This window comes from Natrix helvetica, assembly GCF_964273705.1.
Source record: "Natrix helvetica genome assembly, chromosome: 2".
Lineage (NCBI taxonomy): Eukaryota > Metazoa > Chordata > Lepidosauria > Squamata > Natricidae > Natrix > Natrix helvetica.
This window is the reverse complement of record NC_138552.1, coordinates 224,965,949-224,985,036: the sequence shown is the minus strand read 5'-3', so window position 1 is coordinate 224,985,036 and position 19,088 is coordinate 224,965,949. Positions and strand designations below refer to the sequence as shown.

The following is a 19,088-nucleotide window of genomic DNA, read 5'->3' as shown; positions in this document are numbered from 1 at the left end:
TTCCTCCCCCTCTTATGTGGTTTTGAATTGGAGGGTTATTAGGCCATTGCAATGAACCAGAAGTCACATTCCTTACTTTTTTTTCAGAATTTTCTCCTCCCATCTGTTAAACCCAACCATCCAACTAACTAACCAACCAACCAGAAAAATAATCCTCTGTTCAACTTTAGTTTCCGCATTTGGTGTCATTCAACATGCAGAGCATTTTAACAGGGAGAAAGAAATACACATTTTTCTGTTTAACATCTTTTACGTTTTCAGTTATATCACTGTTGGACTTTTGCCTCTTTCCCTCTCCCTCAACTTTTTGGAAATTTCAGAATCTAAGCTTATTTTTAAATATTTGCTTGATTGCTATCTTCTATGAGTTATACAAACAATATTAAAATGATTTTCCTCAAAATCCAGTGGTATACAACTGAAATCATAAATTACAGTCTTTGTATTTCTAAGGACAAAATCTGAAAGCTTTTATTTGTATAATTTAGAAAGTTTTAAAAATGTTTTCAAATGAAACTTGGCATTTTCTCTCCCTCTTTTTTTCTTGACTACTCAGCAAACATACATGACTCTCTGAAGTGTTGTATTTGTACAATTAAAATCTTTCCCATTCACTCCCCTAATTGCTAACTTCCATTGTATTTATTTTATTGAAAAAAACAAGAAAAACAAGCTGAACTTGAGCAAGCAGCAGTTAGCAAATCTGGAATCCGTGTAATATAGCTTGGGAATTTGGACTGATGCAGTTACTTCTCTATATAGGATCATCCATACCTTTAGGCTAAAAGGAGCAGCTGTCTTAGCCAATAGCTACCTACTGGCAGGAAAAGGAGTGTGTTTGTATCTCACTCTGGGAGGCTTCTCTTAAGCTGCTGTAGAAGATATTATCTTACCCTTCAGCTGAAATGAAATCTCTGTCTATGTGGTTTAGTATTGCCAATGTGTGCAAAATGTAGATTGCTTCTCAAATCAGTTCTTTGTGACAGGCAGGAGTACCTACATCTGTATTCCTACATTACAACATTAATTGGAAAGGATCTATTTATCATCTCAATTTCTTTGGGTTGTGCTGTAAATGATTTTATCCAAAGCCCTGTTAGTAATTGGAATTGGTGATATCTCTTTCCAAAGAAAATTGCACTCTTACACTCTTTTATAAGTATAATCTTTATTGTCATTGTACTTAAAAACAACTAAATTGGTATATAGGAAATAGTGACAGTGTGGTCATAATCATAGAGAGAAGAGAGCTATTAGTAATAGATTCCATGTAATACATAATGTTTTTTTTCAATTGCCAGAGTCTAGGCCAGAGGCTATAGGAGAACAGCTATAAATGTATTGCCAACTCATTGTCTTCCTTTCACATATTCTGAAATCAAGATTCAGAACAATCATATTTTAATATCCTTCACAGTCTTAACCTGAAATTATTTCTCTGTGTATGGAATTTAAGATTTATATTGCATCCATGCCTGATGAAGTCAAGATAAACTGGACTTTAAGACCACTGTAAGATATTAACTGCAACAGTTTTCAGTCTTAATATTGAAACCCCATTGGCGGTCGGCTCTCCTTATTTGCGGATGCCTGGGATGGCATCACATCGGATGAGTGGGTCCTCCAGACGGTCAAGCTCGGGCTCCAGCTGGAGTTCCACTCGCAGCCCCCGAATAAGGCCAAGGCCATCAAACACCTGCTAGACATCAGGGCTATAGGTACCAGAGGGGGAGAAGGGTTCTGGATTCTATTCGAACCTGTTCCTGGTTCCCAAGAGTTCAGGGGGGTGGAGGGCCATCTTGGACCTTAAACTGTTCAACTCCAGAGTGATCTACCATAGGTTCAAGATGGTCTCGCTGAAATCCATCCTAGAGGGCATCAGACAGGGTGATTACCTGGCTTCCATCAACCTCACGGAGGCTTATTTGCATATCAGAATCGCCCCGGAACATCGTAGGTTCCTCAGATTCTCCCACGAGGGCAGCCACTTCCAGTATAGAGCCCTCCCCTTTGGACTGGCCTCAGCTGCCAGGACCTTTACCAAAGTGCTGGCCACGGCTGCGGGTCACCTTCGTTCCTTCCCAGTCCAACTCCATTGCTACCTGGATGACATCTTAGTCTTAGCCAGGTCCCCAGACACTGCTAGGCAGGACCTGGGTCTCACCATCAACACGCTAAGGTCTCTGGGGTTCTCGATCAATCTCGAGAAGAGCCATCTAGCCCCAACTACCAGGCTCCAACACCTAGGTTCCATTATAGATTCGGTGTCTGGGGAGGCATTCCTTTCTCGGGAACGTAGGGATAGCATCATACAGCTGGTTCAGGAGATACGCAGGTTAGCTCTGTCCCTGTACTTCTTCTTTCCAGGCTCCTTGGGAAATTCATTTCTTGCATAGGAATCGTGCCTTGGGCTCGTCTCCACGCCAGGGAGCTCCAGTTGTTCCTGCTCCCACACCAGAGAGCCGGGACGAGCGACACCAGCTTCAAGGTCTGGGTGTCACCCCAGGTTCTCCTATCGCTCCGTCGGTGGTTGACCCCAGTCCTAGACAAGGGGTCACTCTTCAGAGAACCAGCAAGGAAGGTATTCACGACAGACGCGAGCCTGTTTGGCTGGGGAGCACACCTGGAGGCCCAGATAGCCCAGGGCCGCTGGACTCCAACAGACCTGTGCAATAACATCAACTGGTTGGAGCTCAGGGCCATCCATCTGGCTCTATGCCACTTCAGGAATACTGTGACCGACCATCATGTCCTGGTCCTGGCAGACAACGTGGCAGCCAAGGCCCACGTGAACAGACAGTGAGGCACCCACTCCAAGGCCCTGTGCGACGAGGCCCTCCAATTGGGGAACTGGGCAGAGAGGAACCTCTGATCCATCAAAGGGGAACACATCTCTGGGACAGAGAACCAGCAGGCAGACTGGCTCAGCAGGGAGACAGTCAACAACGGATAGTGGCAATTCCATCCCAACATCTTCCTACAGATCTGCGAGATGTTCGGACGCCCAACAGTGGATCTCTTCGCAACTCCAGCAAACTCCCAGCTGCCAACCTTCGTGTTGAGGTTCCCATCCAGAGGCGCCATAGACATGGATGTTCTTCATTGCAGATGGCCAACTGGTCTCCTCTACACTTTTCCTCCCTTCCCCCTCATTTCTGGGGTTCTGAGGAAGTTAGTGTCAGAAAGAGCAGAGATGGTTCTAGTGGCTCCCTTCTGGCCACGTCGTCCCTGGCTAGCAGACCTGGTGGAGCTGTCATCAGCTCCCCACTGGAAGCTTCTACTAGGGGAGGTGTCCCTACACCAGGGGTCCCTGGAACATCCGGACCCGGAGTGGCTCCATCTGACTGCCTGGCGATTGAGCGGGAACAACTGAGAGGGGCCCACTTCTCCGTGGAGGTCATCGAAGCGTCCAGGAGGCAGTCCACCACTCGCATTTACAACGCCTCCTGGGCCGCTTTCACGGATTGGTGCCAAGCAAGAGACATTGTCCTGGCTTTGGCTTCCATGCCCCAGGTTCTGGACTTCCTACAGGAAGGACTGGAAAAGGGTCTGGCCCCCAGCACCCTCAGGAGACAAGTCTCTGCCCTCTCCACGGTCCTGGGGGGGTGGACTCCCTGCCTTTGTCACAGCATCCGGTCCTAAGGCGTTTCCTTAAGGGAGCGGCAAATCTGAAACCCCCCGTGGTCCATCGATTCCCTACCTGGGATTTACGCATGGTCCTCCAGTCACTGATGGAGGCACCCTTCGAACCCTTGAGGGAGGTTTCCCTCCAATTCCTGACTCTTAAGGTCGTTTTCCTGGTTGCCATCACCTCATCCAGGAGAGTTTCCGAGCTTAACGCTCTGTCCAGCAGGGCGGACCTCTGCTACTTCCTGGAGAACCAGGTCATCCTCAGACTGGATCCCACGTTCATGCCCAAGATCAACTCCCCATTCCACAGGGGATTAGAGATAGTTCTGCCGGATTTCTGCCCGCAGCCTGCCAGGGATAGAGAAAGATCTTGGCACCGACTGGACATTAGAAGAGCCCTGCACATCTACCTGAAGCGCACGGCGCCCTTTAAGCGTTCAGAAGCCCTCTTCGTCTCCTTTCAGACTTCCACCCAGGGAGCCAAGGTTTCCCCGGCAACCATTAGCAGGTGGATCAGAGTGGCCATTTCCCAAGCCTACGAGGCATGAGGCCTCCAGGCCCCAGGGGGCATCACCGTGCACTCCACCAGGAGTGCGGCCACCTCAGCGGCCTGGGCCACTCAGGCTCCCATAGAGGAGATCTGCAGGGCTGCCGCTTGGTCTTCTCCATCGCCTTTCTGTAGGTTTCAGAAATCAATCACGGCAGTTTGTGTCCAAAATATCTGTCTGCCTTTGCAGAGTTTATTTGGCTTTTATATAGTTTTTACAAGCAAAGCACAGAGCAACAACATATTGTTTTGGTTTACTCCCCCATTTCTTCCCTAGTGAATCAAGAATGCTATTCAGGCCAAGGTTGACTCCTGCCTTTGCTCGGTGAGATAGTGGGCTAAAAGATAACCAGCTGTGCGTAACCTTTCCTTTATTCCCACATCTGGTTCTGCTAATTAGGTGAGCTTGTAGGTATCCAAGATAACCAGCTACTGAGATCATGGTAGCTTCCTACACATATCTTTACGTAGCCTTACCTCTCATTCCTTCACCTTTCATCAGGCATTACCGGCTACACGCGTACGCCTCCGCGGAGGTGGCCTTTGGGAGGAGGGTTCTTCAGGGAGTCCTGGACTCTCAAGGGGCTCAGGCCCATTGATCCCTCCCAAGGACATCTAGCTTTGGTATGTCCCATATGTGACTCCTCCCATGCCTCACTTCGGAGACTGTCAGTTGGTGTTACCTGAACTGCATGTCTTGAAGATCGCGTAGGAGTAGTCACTTCCCTCCCTTTCTTAGGGCGCATCGCACCACGGGCCTGAGTTAGTTCAGTGGTCAGTCAGGGCCAGGCAGGAAGGATGTGTGTGTGTTTATATGTCCCTTCCTTCCAGGTACGCTGCTACGAACCATCGGTTAATCTGGGAGGTCAGAAGAGGTACAGAGGTGTGGCCTCAATATTTACCTCAGTCTCCAGGGCAAAAGGGCTGTGTTAATACCCACTCCCACACCATCTTCGAGACATGCAGTTCAGGTAAGACCAACTGACATAATGTCAATACTAAATTACAATAGGCATGAGAAACAAGTGGGTTGATGTATATCAATACATCAGTGCATTAACTTTTTATCTGATGCTAAGAATTATTTTGGGATGGTATGTTCCTTTGACAGTCTTTAGACACAAAAGGCTGCAAGAAATGTGGTTGGGTTAACCAACATCATTAATCTCGGACTATTTGAACTTTGGGCAAAGGCATCCTGAAAATCTTTGCTCCAACAGGTTATTGCCTTTCAATTGCAAAATCTTTTGTACTACATGTTTGCTGGCTTTGTACTTGACAGTATTTTGATCCCTTGTGGTAAATAAGAGGTTGGCTGGAACCTGATGATGATGATATATTATGGAGTAACAAACTTTGGAATAATGTTTTACAATATCAAAAATAATAATAATCATTGTTTCACCAATTCTTAGAAAATGGGAAATGCCAGCACTAATCAGCATTTCTTTCCTCCTTTCTTTCTTTTTGCTGATTTGTGTGCACTCCTTAATTAGAACCAAATGGCTTGAGGAAACAGTCAATGGAAGGAAGAGGTCTGCCTCAGGGCTGTTCTTGTGTGGAGTGCTTTGGGGCTCTTGCCTCTCTCCACTCCTGTTTAAAATCTATATGAAGTCACTGTGTGACGTCTTTTTATGGCATTGGGTGAAATATCAACATCCTGATGATAGCTCAGCTGTATATCTCTGCCCCGGCTGGCCAAATGATGTTTTGGAAGTTCTGTCTCAGTGCCTGAAGGCAGTGGGATCTAGTTGGGAATAAACATGCTTCAACAACCCTAACAAGATGGAGTGCCTTTGGATATTAGAGTCTCCTGCATCTAGTGATTTCCCATTCTTAGTTCTGGGATGGGATGACACTATTCCAGAGAAAACTACAGTAGTGTGCAATTTGGGGTCCTCCTGGACTCATGGCTCCTGCCACAGTAGGTGACAATAATGGCTAAGGATGGTTTTGCACAACTTTGTTATGCACCAAGTATAATTCAGCATACTGGCTATTTCCTATATTACACTACATAGCATAGGACTGATTTACTCCCATTTTTTTTGCACATTTTCCTAGATCAGGAGGCAGTATGCATGATCACTGATGCTTTGATCATCTTCTGAGTGTATTACTACAATGAGATTTACAGGGGGCTGCTGTTGAAGTATATCCAGAATTTTCAATTAGTCTAGTACAGGGGTGTCCAAACTTGGGAACTTTAAGACTTGTGGACTTCAACTCCCAGAATTCCCCAGCCAGCATGGCTGGCTGGGGAATTCTGAGAGTTGAAGTCCACAAGTCTTAAAGTTCCCAAGTTTGGACACCCCTGGTCTAGTAGGTGACAGTGGAGATAATTATGGGTACGCCTCATTAGACCCATGTCACACCTTTGCTTCACCAGATCCACTGACTCCCAATTTGCCACTAAGTATAATTCAGCATACTGGCTATTTCCTATATTACACTACATAGCATAGGACTGACTTACTCCCATTGTTTTTGTATCTATCAAATTAGGGCTGGCAAGAGGGACAGGATCTAGGTCCTGACACTTAGGAATTGTCATCTAGTGAGACTTGGGAAGTTTGCCTTTATATAGTATGTCTACCCTCTGGAATTGAAAATTGTCCAACCTTAGGTTGGACCTGACCATGATCAGCTTTCAAAAAGTCTTGAAGACCTTGTTGAAGAATGATGTCTTCAGTAGGCCCTTTGTGTTTAGTTCATTTTGATATCTATTCTTTATAGAATGTGAGGTGTTTTCAGAATATTTTTTCTCTTTAGTAGCTGGGCTGGTCTACTTTCTTGCTCAGCTGCAGTGCAGGAGAAATGGTTTTGAAGATACCATTCAGCTGGAAATACCAGAACTTTGCGGAGCTTGGAGGTGAGTAATTTTCCCATTACAGATCATTCTTATCTCTTCATGCTGACTCCTGAGTTACAGACATCCTAGAAAATCCTGCAGGAAGACTGCTGGCAATACAAAATGAGCAGGAATGGAATTGACAATACTCTTTCAGTATATAGTTTTTATTTTACAGCATTTGTATAGTGTCTGAATGCATAGGCTGTGACTAGCATGTAATTTAAAATTAATAACCCCCCAAAATATCTCACCTCAGCCTGAGTCAAACAATCATAGCCATAAAACTAGGTGGTAGTTTTACTCAGATTTAATGCATTTTGAAATGACACTTTATTTGTATTTTTTACAGCTAGAAATCACAAGTAGGAATTTCTCACTTTAAGTAGATTAGAGCTAATACAGATATTCCTGAATTTAAGCCATGCTGCCATAAAACAGTGGTTTACGAACACCATATTTTCTTAATCTGAGGAACATTTTTCAGTGGCTAAATACAGGTAGTCCTCGAGTTACAATAGTTCATTTAGTGACAGTTCGATTATAAAGGCACTGAAAAAAGTTACTTATATGACCATTTTACACACGATTGTTGCAGCATCCCCATGGTCATGGGAACAAAATTCAGACACTTGGCAACTGGCATGTATTTATGACAGTTGCATTGTCCTAAGGTCATGTGGTCACCCTTTGCAACCTTTTGACAAGCAAAATCCATGGGGAAGCCAGATTCACTTAACAGTTGTGTTACTAACTTAAGTGCAGTGATTTGCTTAGCAGCCGTGCCAAAAAAGAATGTAAAATGGGGCAAAATTCACTTAACAACTGTCTCACCTAGCAACAGAAATGTTGAGCTCAATTGTGGTTGTAAGTTGAGAACTACCTGTATATATCCACCTAATGATAGATAAAGCGAAAATATGCAGGGAGGTCTCAAAAAAGTTAAGGTGATATATGTGACTGTGTAATTGGGACCCTGCCCTTTGTGTATAAAAAGAGTGGAATTTTATTATGCTATCGCAGATATCATCTTTTTTTTGGGGAACTTCCCTAAAAAAGGTCAACGTATAATTATTTTAGAAATAAATGTATTAAAAATGGTCACACCATACATAAATAGCTAGTGTATAATAATGTAATTGTGTTTCACTAATTCCAGTTCTCTGTCAGTTAACGGTACCTTCAATACTCTGTCATGTAAGGGGAACAGCATTTTCCACTCATGAATTGTGATAAAAAAGGAATTTCCCCCCTGTGTATCTAAGTTTTGTAGTTATCTAAAGTAACTGTTTGAAACAATAATTTATAAAGTTTTTTTTTTCAAATAAAAAACAAATTTACTGTTGTTATCACTTCAGATATCCATTATAAAACATACAAATCGTCTAAACAAGAATTAGAACAGATTGGAATATCTACCTATAGTTCTGGATTGTGTGATTACCAGAAAAGATGGTGCAATATATCTAAAGCTTTATTTTGTAGATTTATTTTGTAATAATATAGGAAAAGGAGATTAAAGTGTTTGTTGTTGTGAACATTGAACTGCCTCAAAACTCCTCTTCTTATATTTGCTTTTTGTCTTAACCAAAGGAAGCAGAGGAATATTTATATAGTTCTATGCCTGCATTGTGTCTCATTTTAAGATAAAATAAGCTACTTTTGCACAACATTCTACACGATAATGCAGTCAGCTATATTTTAGCCAAGCTTATTGTATGAGTTCTTAATGTGGGATTGAATAAACCATGATCAAATAAATTATAAAATATGTACCAAAGAAATGAAAAAAAAGTGAAGCCAGAGTATTTAAAAGTAAGGGAAACTGATTATATTCTAAGGAATTGCCGTAACTGGAAATAAAATGGGGCATTTGGCAACCCTAGTGCAAAGTAAGATCTTTTAAAAACTATATTACCTTTCTCTTTTAAAAGTGCGCTAAAAACACTTCTGCCAAAAATTCTACATCTCAGATTTCTTGATAACTCTACATGTCATATTTTTGAAATAAACATATGCAAGTTATAAATTCTCTATATTTTTGGTGATCAGATGCACAATCACTTGAACAGACCAGAAATCCACAGTTGCATTAAATATTATCATCTAACTGAATAGCAAACTGAAAATTACAAAGTCTCAAAATATATTCTTACTAAGGAATAATTATAAATACATCATGGCTATAGAAGGCATGCTCATCAACAATGTATTACATAATTACAGAATAAAAGAATAAGAAAATGTTGCTACGGACAACTAATTAAAGGAGAGACAAAAGTGGTATACTGAACCAGCCAGTAAACTCCCTCTTTTTAAAAGAGTTCAAGCTATGCTATAGTATAAAACAAAAGGCCTTTGGAACACATATAGAAAGCATGTTTCAACAAAATTAAAACTACTAACAACATATAAAATTGCCAATTAATTACCCAGTGTAAAGTTTGCACTGCCAGTATACAAGGGAAGGGGAAATCCATAGCCCTCCAGAAGTTGCTGAATTTGAGCTTGCAGCAACACCAGCCAACTGCAAGAATACTAGAAGCTGTAATTCAGGGATCCCAGAAAATGACAGGTTCTCCATCCTGTTACCTGGATCCATAGAACAGAATCCAGGTTGCTATGAAAGGGGAGAGGTTTTGGATGCTTTATTATTAGAACAATATTTTTATTAGAATTACAGTTCCCCCAATGGAGGATCTCCACAGCACAATATATGTAGAAAATAGGAACGAACTGGATATCCTATGACCTGTTGGCGAATTGTTTCAAAGATATTTTCTTACCTAAACAGAGAAACAGAATGACAGTGGGCATGTATAAACCAAAACAAATCCTGTGGGAGCTGGAGCGACTTCCTATTCCTACTGACTTCCCCATTATCTTTTTTTGAAGAACGCTGGCAGGGAGTGTTGGAAATGACCATCACATGACTGTGGCTGACCATAGCAAAGTGGCAGCACAGCAGCCTGGCAGCACCGAAACAATCACAACTTTGCCAAAATCTGGGAGTCATGGGTCCCAGATTTTGGATGCATTCTGGAAGTATTTGAGGTATGTTGACTCAAAAATTGTTACCCTATGATGCGCTGTTTTGCTCAACTGAAGATTACAATCAATCAAAAGGACACAAGAATTTTAGTAGTATATACAGGTGAAACTCAAAAAATTAGAATATCATGCAAAAGTTCATTTATTTTAGTAATGCAACTTAAAAGGTGAAACTAATATATGAGATAAGACTTATTACATGCAAAGCAAGTTAGTTCAAGCCATGATTTGTCATAATTGTGATGATATGGCTTACAGCTCATGAAAACCCCAAATCCACAATCTCAGAAAATTAGAATACTACATGCAATCAATAAAACAAGGATTGTACATAGAACAATATCGGACCTCTGAAAGGTATAAGCATGCATATGTACCCAGTACTTGGTTTGGGCCCCTTTTGCAGCAATTACTGCCTCAATGCGGCGTGGCATGGAAGCTATCAGCCTGTGGCACTGCTGAGGTGTTATGGAAGACCAGGATGCTTCAATAGCGACCTTCAGCTCTTCTGCATTGTTCGGTCTCATGTTTCTTATCTTTCTCTTGGCAATGCCCCATAGATTCTCTATGGGGTTCAGGTCAGGCGAGTTTGCTGGCCAATCAAGCACAGTAATCCCACGGTCATTGAACCAGGTTTTGGTGCTTTTGGCAGTGTGGGCAGGTGCCATGTCGTGCTGGAAAATGAAGTCAGCATCCCCATAAAGCTTGTCTGTGGAAGTGCTTCAAAATCTCCTGGTAGACAGCTGTGTTGACCCTGGACTTAATGAAGTACAGTGGACCAACACCAGCAGGTGACATGGCTCCCCAAATCAACACAGACTGTGGAAACTTCACACTGGACTTCAAGCATCTTGCAGTGTGTGCATCTCCATTCTTCCTCCATACTCTGGGTCCCTGGTTTCCAAATAAGATGCAAAAGTTGCTCTCATCAGAAAAGAGGACTTTGGACCACTGAGCAACAGACCAGGTCTGTTTTTCTTTAGCCCAGGTAAGACGCTTCTGACGTTGTTTGTTGTTCAGGAGCGACTTGACAAGAGGAATATGACATTTGAAGCCCATGTCCAGTATCTGTCTCTGTGTGGTGGCTCTTGATGCACTGACTCCAGCCTCAGTCCACTCCTTATGAAAGTCCCCAACACTTTTGAATGGCCTTTTCCTGAGAATCCTCTCCAGGCTGCGGTCATCCCTGCTGCTTGTGCACCTTTTTCTTCCACACTTTTCCCTTCCACATAACTTTCTATTAATGTGCTTTGATACAGCACTTTGGGAACATCCAACTTCTTTTGCAATTACCTTTTGAGGTTTTCCCTCCTTATGGAGGGTGTCAATGATGGTTTTCTGCACAACTGTCAAGTCAGCAGTCCTTCCCATGATTGTGATTCCTACTGAACCTGACTGAGAGACCATTTAAAGGCTCAGGAACCCTTTGCAGGTGTTATGGCTTAATTGCAGTGGGACACTTTGAGCCTAGAATATTGCACCTTTTCACAATATCCTAATATTCTGAGATTGTAGATTTGGGGTTTTCATGAGCTGTAAGCCATAATCTTCACGATTATGACATCACGGCTTGAACCATCTTGCTTTGCATGTATATCTCATATATTAGTTTCACTTTTTAAGTTGTATAACTAAAATAAATGAACTTTTTCACGATATTCTAATTTTTCGAGTTTTGCCTGTAGATACACATGGGGCAATTCTAAAGAATGCTGGAAGCCTTTGTATATAGCCAAGGAATTATTTTGATTCTAACCTTTTGTCAAGGTATAATAGAACATAGTATAACTAAAATCTACAGGAACACTGTAGGCAGTGTGTGTCAACACAAATATACGTACAAGATTAGTCATTCAAATGTCAAACTTCTATCTTTCTAAGAACTTTGCAGTGAACAGGATTAAGTCAGGAATGGTAAGAAAGGAAAGGAGACACAATGAAATTACATATTTGTGTGATGTGTAAATTAAACAGAATGTGATGCTGCCTATTCTATTTATTATTTATCACAGAGAGAAGGCTGAGCTACAAATGGAAAGGAAAAAATAAAAATGAATAACTGATAATAATTCACATGAAGGTTGATACTCTTTAAAAAGTAAAAAAAATGCTTTTAAAGGCCATAGTCTGGAATATTTCTGTCACTATTTCATTTCACTTGCCATATTAGCTGTTTGCACAATAAAATATTCTAAATATTTGTAGCATGTACCATTTGTGACTAATAGATTTGAAATAACTTGTGAAAATCTACTCCCTAAACATACATAGTACCCTTAATTTAATCTCCCTATCATCTGATCAATTATAGTCCTAACAAAAAATACCACAGAGCCAAAAAGTCTTATTTCAGGTCTGTTGCAAAAATGGATATTTATTTTATAAGTCTTTGTTCCTTCTTGAAAAAGGAAAAGAATCATCCTGAATGTATGAATACCTGTATATGTAATCACTAAAATTGTTAAATGCTGATGTGAACTTGTCTTTATATAGTACTTTAATGAAAGTATAAGGAGTTTGACAGTCCTACTTGATAAGATTTTATAATTCCATCTGACAAATTATGAAGGAATTGAAATGAGATGATTTCTTGAAAGCAGCTATGTCTTGTACTATAAAAGTGGAGGGAAAATATGTGATCCAAGGAAAAGATGCAATTGCTTTAAAAAGGCAGAGATGCTTCAAATCACTGAAATTATTTAAATATTTTGATAAACATAAAGATAACTTTACTGGCCTTTTACTAATTACCGGTATATCATGAGTCGGGACACGTGGAGGACTTTTAGTACTCTTTTAATTTTTATATCAATATGTTCCTGTCTAACGTTCACATAATTTTCTCCTTCTTTCATCGGGTTTAAATAAAGCTTACCTCAACATATAGCGAAAGTTTGGCTTCACAAAACCATTAATATTAAGTTATACATTTATTAAAGGATAATCTTTGGCTAATTAGAACTGCAAAGCACCGAAGTAAGCATGATTGTTACTTTTTATTTCTCTCTCATTCACTGATAGGCTTCTGCTGAATTATGCAACCGTTAGAGACTGGATTTCTGGAGATGATTTTAGGTTTGGAAGGCAATCATAACAATTTCTAGATTTATTATACGGCATGATAATCTGAAAAAAGACAAAAAATTACAAGTAGTCCTCAGTTACTGACTGCCTCACTTAGCAATCATTTGAAGCTATGAAAATGCACTTACAACCTTTGCGTTTTAAGTGGCCCGTGGTCACATGACCAACATTCAAGCACTTTATAACTGGTGCATTTTTATGTCTATTGCAGTATCCCATTGTCACATGATTACCGTTTTCATGCTTCCCTACCAGCTTGAGACAAGTAGAGTTAATGGAAAACATGGAAATAAAGTTGTAAGTCACGGACAGATTATTTTCACGTAGCAACCATGTGCGTAGTGACAGAATTCCTGGTGCCAGCTGTGGTTGCTAACACAAGACCACCTGAAGTCAGATCTGATTGATATAATTTCTTATAAATTATATCTTAATGGCCCCAAGATGTTCTGCCAATTTTAACAGTTCTAAGATTTGAAACTGTAATTGGCAGAAGGAATAAACTTGGGGAACAGGAGGACAAGCCAGCAGTCAGATAAAAGAAATCTCAATCTAGGATAAAATACGGCATTTGAGAAAGCACCTCAGATATGACCCTCCCTAATTCTCATAAGGATAAAAGAAGGGAAGGGGGAAGCACACATGGTCTTGCAAGATTCCACTACTACAATCTCATATTAAAAGTAGTACTACTATTTGTAATTCTAGTTTCCTAATGTGGTCTATCCTGAAGGGCTCACACAAACCGCAGTGGTAATAAACTGGTAGAAATATTAAAAAGCCTTTATTGCTATAAAGTTATCGATAAACTGCCAATTGCAGATGGAAAGGCAGTTTCCTATTTGTTTCGTTGTTCCTTTTCATCCTTGCAGTGACAATCTGTAAAGTTCTGGACTCCAGTAATCTAGATTCTAATGACAGTAATGATTTTTAAAAAATCAGATCATATTGCCTAGATCTCTATGTATAGCATATTTTGCCATGACAGCCTTAAAGTTAGGGACTAACTACTCAAATCATGGCAAATAATTGTAAAGGGGCATTTTTTTACTTAATGTGAGGAACATTCTTTATTAATAATTTGATATTAATAAACTTCTAAGTTTTATTGATAGTAAACAAAATTATTATTTTGCCTATTCCTTTGTATAAATTTTGTACAATTGGCCCATGATTATATACCTGGGAAAAAAATGAAATAGTTTGAGGAAATTTAAACCACAACATACAGAACTTCTGATTAACTGGTAATATTACTTCATAACAAACCCGACTAATACTTTTGTATTGATTTATTTATTAGCTATACAGTTTGGTATATTTTACCCTCCTCTTATACATGTATTTATATAGTTATTTCTACGTTTTAATCTGTTGTATTTTAATACGGACTGTACACCACCCCGAGTCCCTTTCGGGAGAGGGGGCGGTATATAAACGCTAATAATAAATAAATAAAAATAAATAAATAATTGTTTAGTTGAGAATACTAAAACAATAGATGAAATTGAAGTGTTCCATTACTTTCTCAATTTACCATTTCAGCTGCATGATTTGTGCCTACATATTACCTAGTTTGTACAGTGCCTTTGTTATTAATTCTATGCATAATGATAGCAGATAACCACATTGAAAGGTTAGCAAATTTATGTAGTTTTCATACATAATAACATTAGCATATTTGCATTGTAAGAGTAATTAGTGGAGTAGCTTTGTAGCATGTAGCAAGTCAGGTCACGGCTATCAAACATCAAAAATATCTACCAGGCTATCCCACCTCCCTTACATGGACAATCTGAAGCCCTAGGGAAAAATACAATCAGAAATGGAATCAATGTTCAACATTATCCAAATATAAAGTCAAGATATTACAATGGAGTTTAGGCGGGACCAATATGCCACCCTTATGATCAATGGGGAAAACAGTGAAGACTGAAGGAATTAAGATGTCCTATGGAAATAATATTAGGAATCTGGATGAAGATTATTATAAATACCTGGGTACCTTTCAGGATATCAACAGCAAGCACATCGAAATCAAATAGAAGGTTAATAGTAAAAACATCAGAAGAGTGAGAAAATGTTAAAATCCAAACAAAATGGCAGAAATACATCAAGGTGATTAACACATGGATAACTCTAGTCATTAGATATACAGTGGATTAGATTATAATGGATTAATGGACTGGATTTAAAATGAGGTAGAAACCCTGGACAGAAAGACTTGAAAAATGACAATGAATCATGCCCTTCACCGGTTCAGTGACATTAACAGACTCTATTTACCAAGGAGCATAGGTAGGCATGGATACACCAGATAATTGAAGAAGAAAAGGCTTTGGAAGAATATCTGAATGCCAGTGAAGAAGATGCTAGTACATATGAAGGCTTACTGAATATCAAAGATACCAAACTGCCCTCTAAAAAAGGCCAAAGAATAGAATACAATAGAATGAGATGTGGCAAGGCAAAGTAGTATATGGCCATTACAAGTAATCAGTTCACTTGGTGACCATTCAATGTTACAACTGCACTGAAAAAAGTGACTTATTATTTTTCAGATAATCATTCCAGCATCCCCATGGGCAAGGGATTTACATTCAGATGCTTGACAATTGATTCACATTTATGATGGTTGCAGTGTCCCTGGATCATGTGATCCCCTTTTGCCACCACCTGACAAGCAAAGTCAATAGGGAAACCAGATTCACTTAACAACCGGGTTACTAATTTAACAATTGCAGTGATTCACTTAACAAATGTGGCAAGAAAAGTCATAAAATGGGGCAAAACTCACTTAACAAATTTCTCACTTAGCAACATAAATGTTGGGCTCAGTTGTAGTCGTACATTGAAGACTACCTGTAGCGTAGCTGCCTAGCAGACAGATTAGATAACAAGATTTGGCAATGGCTAAGAGCAGGAAAGTTGAAGAAAGAAACAGGAACTAATTCTGATTGCATAAGACCACACCTTAAGAACAAATGCAGATAAAGTCAAGACTGCAACAGACTGCAAATGCCTTCCCTGTAAAGAAGCTGATGAAACAATGGGCCTCCTATTGCAAGAATATTGCAAACTGATTACAAACAAAGAAAAATGATGCACTGAATATCTGCAAGAAATACCACTTGCCTGGAAGCAAGAACTTGGGGATTCAGGCAGTCAAGCATCCGTTTGATAATACCCCAGACTTAACAACTGTCGATAGGAAAGACAAAAAAGTCTGAACAGTAGACATTGCAGTACCTGGAGACAGCAGCATAGAAGAGAAAGAATGGGGGGGGGGGGGGAGGATTACAAAATAGGAAAGCCTGCAAATAGAAGCAGAATAACAGTGATAAAAGAAAGCAATGATAGGCAGGTGCCCTGAATGCTGTCCCAAAGTTTCTGAAGCACCACTCAACATCAGCATTGAAAAAAATCACACCGGTCAGTTGCAAAAAGCAGCTTTACTTCGGACAGTTTATATCCTGTGATCATACCTAAAGAATAATATTAATCTACATCTGCCCCTCCCAGATTCTTGGAAGGAGTAAAGTAAAAATAATAATAATCCAAATCCAATCTAAATATCTGGCTGATTATGCAACTAACCAAAATAAATTAAACTTTCATCTGCCACCCGACTTTCAGTGATTCAGGGAGGCTTACAATATTCAAATACAATACATATCGTACATCTTCATTCTAAGGTACAGTTTTTCAGTTTGCTTTTTTCCTTATAATTTGGATAAACAGAAACCAGTAGTTTTAATAAAACCAAAAGAGGATTTAACATTGCCCAAGGCCCATTTTGGCTTGTAATGGAGAAGAAACCCACTTTTGTTACTAGAATCACACTCAAAGAGGAAAAAAAATGTCTCTGTCAAGTTTAGACACTTTATGTTCAGTGCTTGCAAATATATTTGTTGTGTTTCACTTTACAGTGTTAGATAAACACTCACAATACCATAAAATGGATCTAAAAAAATAAATATGCAAAGTGAACTCTTTTTTAAAAAATGTGAATCATTATTTATTTATTTATTCATTCAATCTGGATGCTACCTTATTCCAACTAACCCTGAATGGCTATCACTGGCACTGAAATGAGCCATATTTTATATTTGGTTTTATATAGAGAACCTGTTTTATAAATCCATTTTAAGGAATCTATTACTACAACTCTCTCTGCATGTTTTGCCAAGACTGTATATGAAAATAATGAATGCATCACTTATTACAACTGCTACATTTTAAAACGCTACACAATTAAATAACATCTAAATGTAGGCGGCTACTATTTGTACCACTGCCACATCCAAATTAGTACGATTCATTGAAATAATTAAAAACATAAAATACATGAAACAAATAAAGTTTGTTTCCATTAAATATGAACTTATTGCATGATAATTGAAGACAATATCTTTGCATTATGATGTAAGAAAAATCAACTGTTTTGCATTAAAATTTACAGAGATTGCATATGACTGTATGAGGATTGGAAATTTTTAGGAAAGATGAACTTCCTTTTTCGTTTCTAAGTTGGGAAACGGAAGATTGTTCTGAACATTTCAAAAGGAGAACATTAGGATAGTCTCTTATGCTGCCTCATGAAAGTTGATCAATAACTGTAGACAATTACTCCAATTACTGGACATTAACTCCTATGTACAATACAGATGCTTCCTCTGTCATGTTACTTCTTCTGAAAGTGCCAAATTATTCGAAGCTTGAACTATTTTTCTTTCTTCTCTCAACAGTAAAATATTACTATATGTTCATATTTCTTCTTTTATTATAAAATCCAGTGTTTAAGTTCTTCTATACCCTTCTGTATCTGGCTGCGGTAAAAATCCACATTGGCAGCAAAGTCAGTACAGACTGCAGATTCTGTGTTGCCAAGTGTACAGTATAATGCCGTTCCTCCAATACTAAGGAAGACAGTTGCTATGCACAGTAAGATCAGCAAAATACAGGAGCCAGCTCCAACGTCCTCTGTAAAAAGATGGATGACATAGAGTGAATAGAATGACAGATAATGAAATACTTTACTTACCTATATTGTATATATTCCTCAACACTGAAATAGCCAAATAAATGCCCAAAACCAGCAACCTCCTATACCAAGAGCAAATATCAATATTGGCCCAAAGATAGATAGAGGCAATAGGCTTTTGCTTTCACAGAAGTAAATGTGTACAATAAAATAATTATTTGTATTCATACTTTGCTTCTATAGGTAGTCTTTGCTTAACAACCACTCATTCCATGACTATTTGAACTAATGATGATACTGAACGAGTGGTACTTATGACTGGGTTTCAGAGGTCCAGCCTTTGCAGAGGCAATAGGGTCATGTGATCTTAACCTAGCTGCTTCGGGACCAGCTTGCAATTAAAATTTTGCAGCATCCCGAATGGGGTGCTGCAAAATGGCAATCACAGTCATGTGTTTGCCATTTGTGATTGTGGCTACCAACTTCTGACAAGCAAGTCAATAGAGAACTCAGTAGAAGATTGCTAGTAGCTTAATCCACTTAGTAGCACTTAGCAATAGCACTTAGATTTATATACCGCTTCACAGTGCTTTACAACTCTAAGTGGTTTACAGAGTCTGCATATTGCCCCCAACAATCTGGGTCCTCATTTTATTGACCTCAGAAGAATGGAAGGCTGAGTCAACCTTGAGCCAAGGATTGAACTCCTGGCAGTCAGCAGAATTAGTCTGCAATGCTGCATTCAAACCACTGCACCACCACAGCCCTTTTATTTTAATAACGGTATGGAATTCCTTAACATGCTTAACCTTTCCTTTCCTTTCCTTTCTCCTTTCCTTCCCTTTCCCCTCTCCTCCCTTGCCTGCCTGCCTTATTCATAAATCAAGATAATACAGTATATATCAATGACATTATGCAATAATTAAAGAAAATAACAAAAG

General features: G+C 39.6%; 1 protein-coding gene across 4 annotated transcripts in view; it reads right to left on the bottom strand.

Annotated features, from left to right (window-relative positions):
• Positions 1–11,649: 11,649 nt before the first annotated feature.
• The window catches only part of CNST (consortin, connexin sorting protein), a 43,736-nt gene continuing 36,297 nt past the window's right edge, over positions 11,650–19,088 (bottom strand). For all 4 annotated transcript variants that reach the window (XM_081940216.1, XM_081940215.1, XM_081940218.1 and 1 more), the window contains one exon: positions 11,650–18,146. In XM_081940216.1, coding sequence (XP_081796342.1) covers positions 17,947–18,146 — 200 coding nt within the window. In that variant the 3' untranslated portion in view covers positions 11,650–17,946. The remainder of the gene's footprint in view (positions 18,147–19,088) is intronic.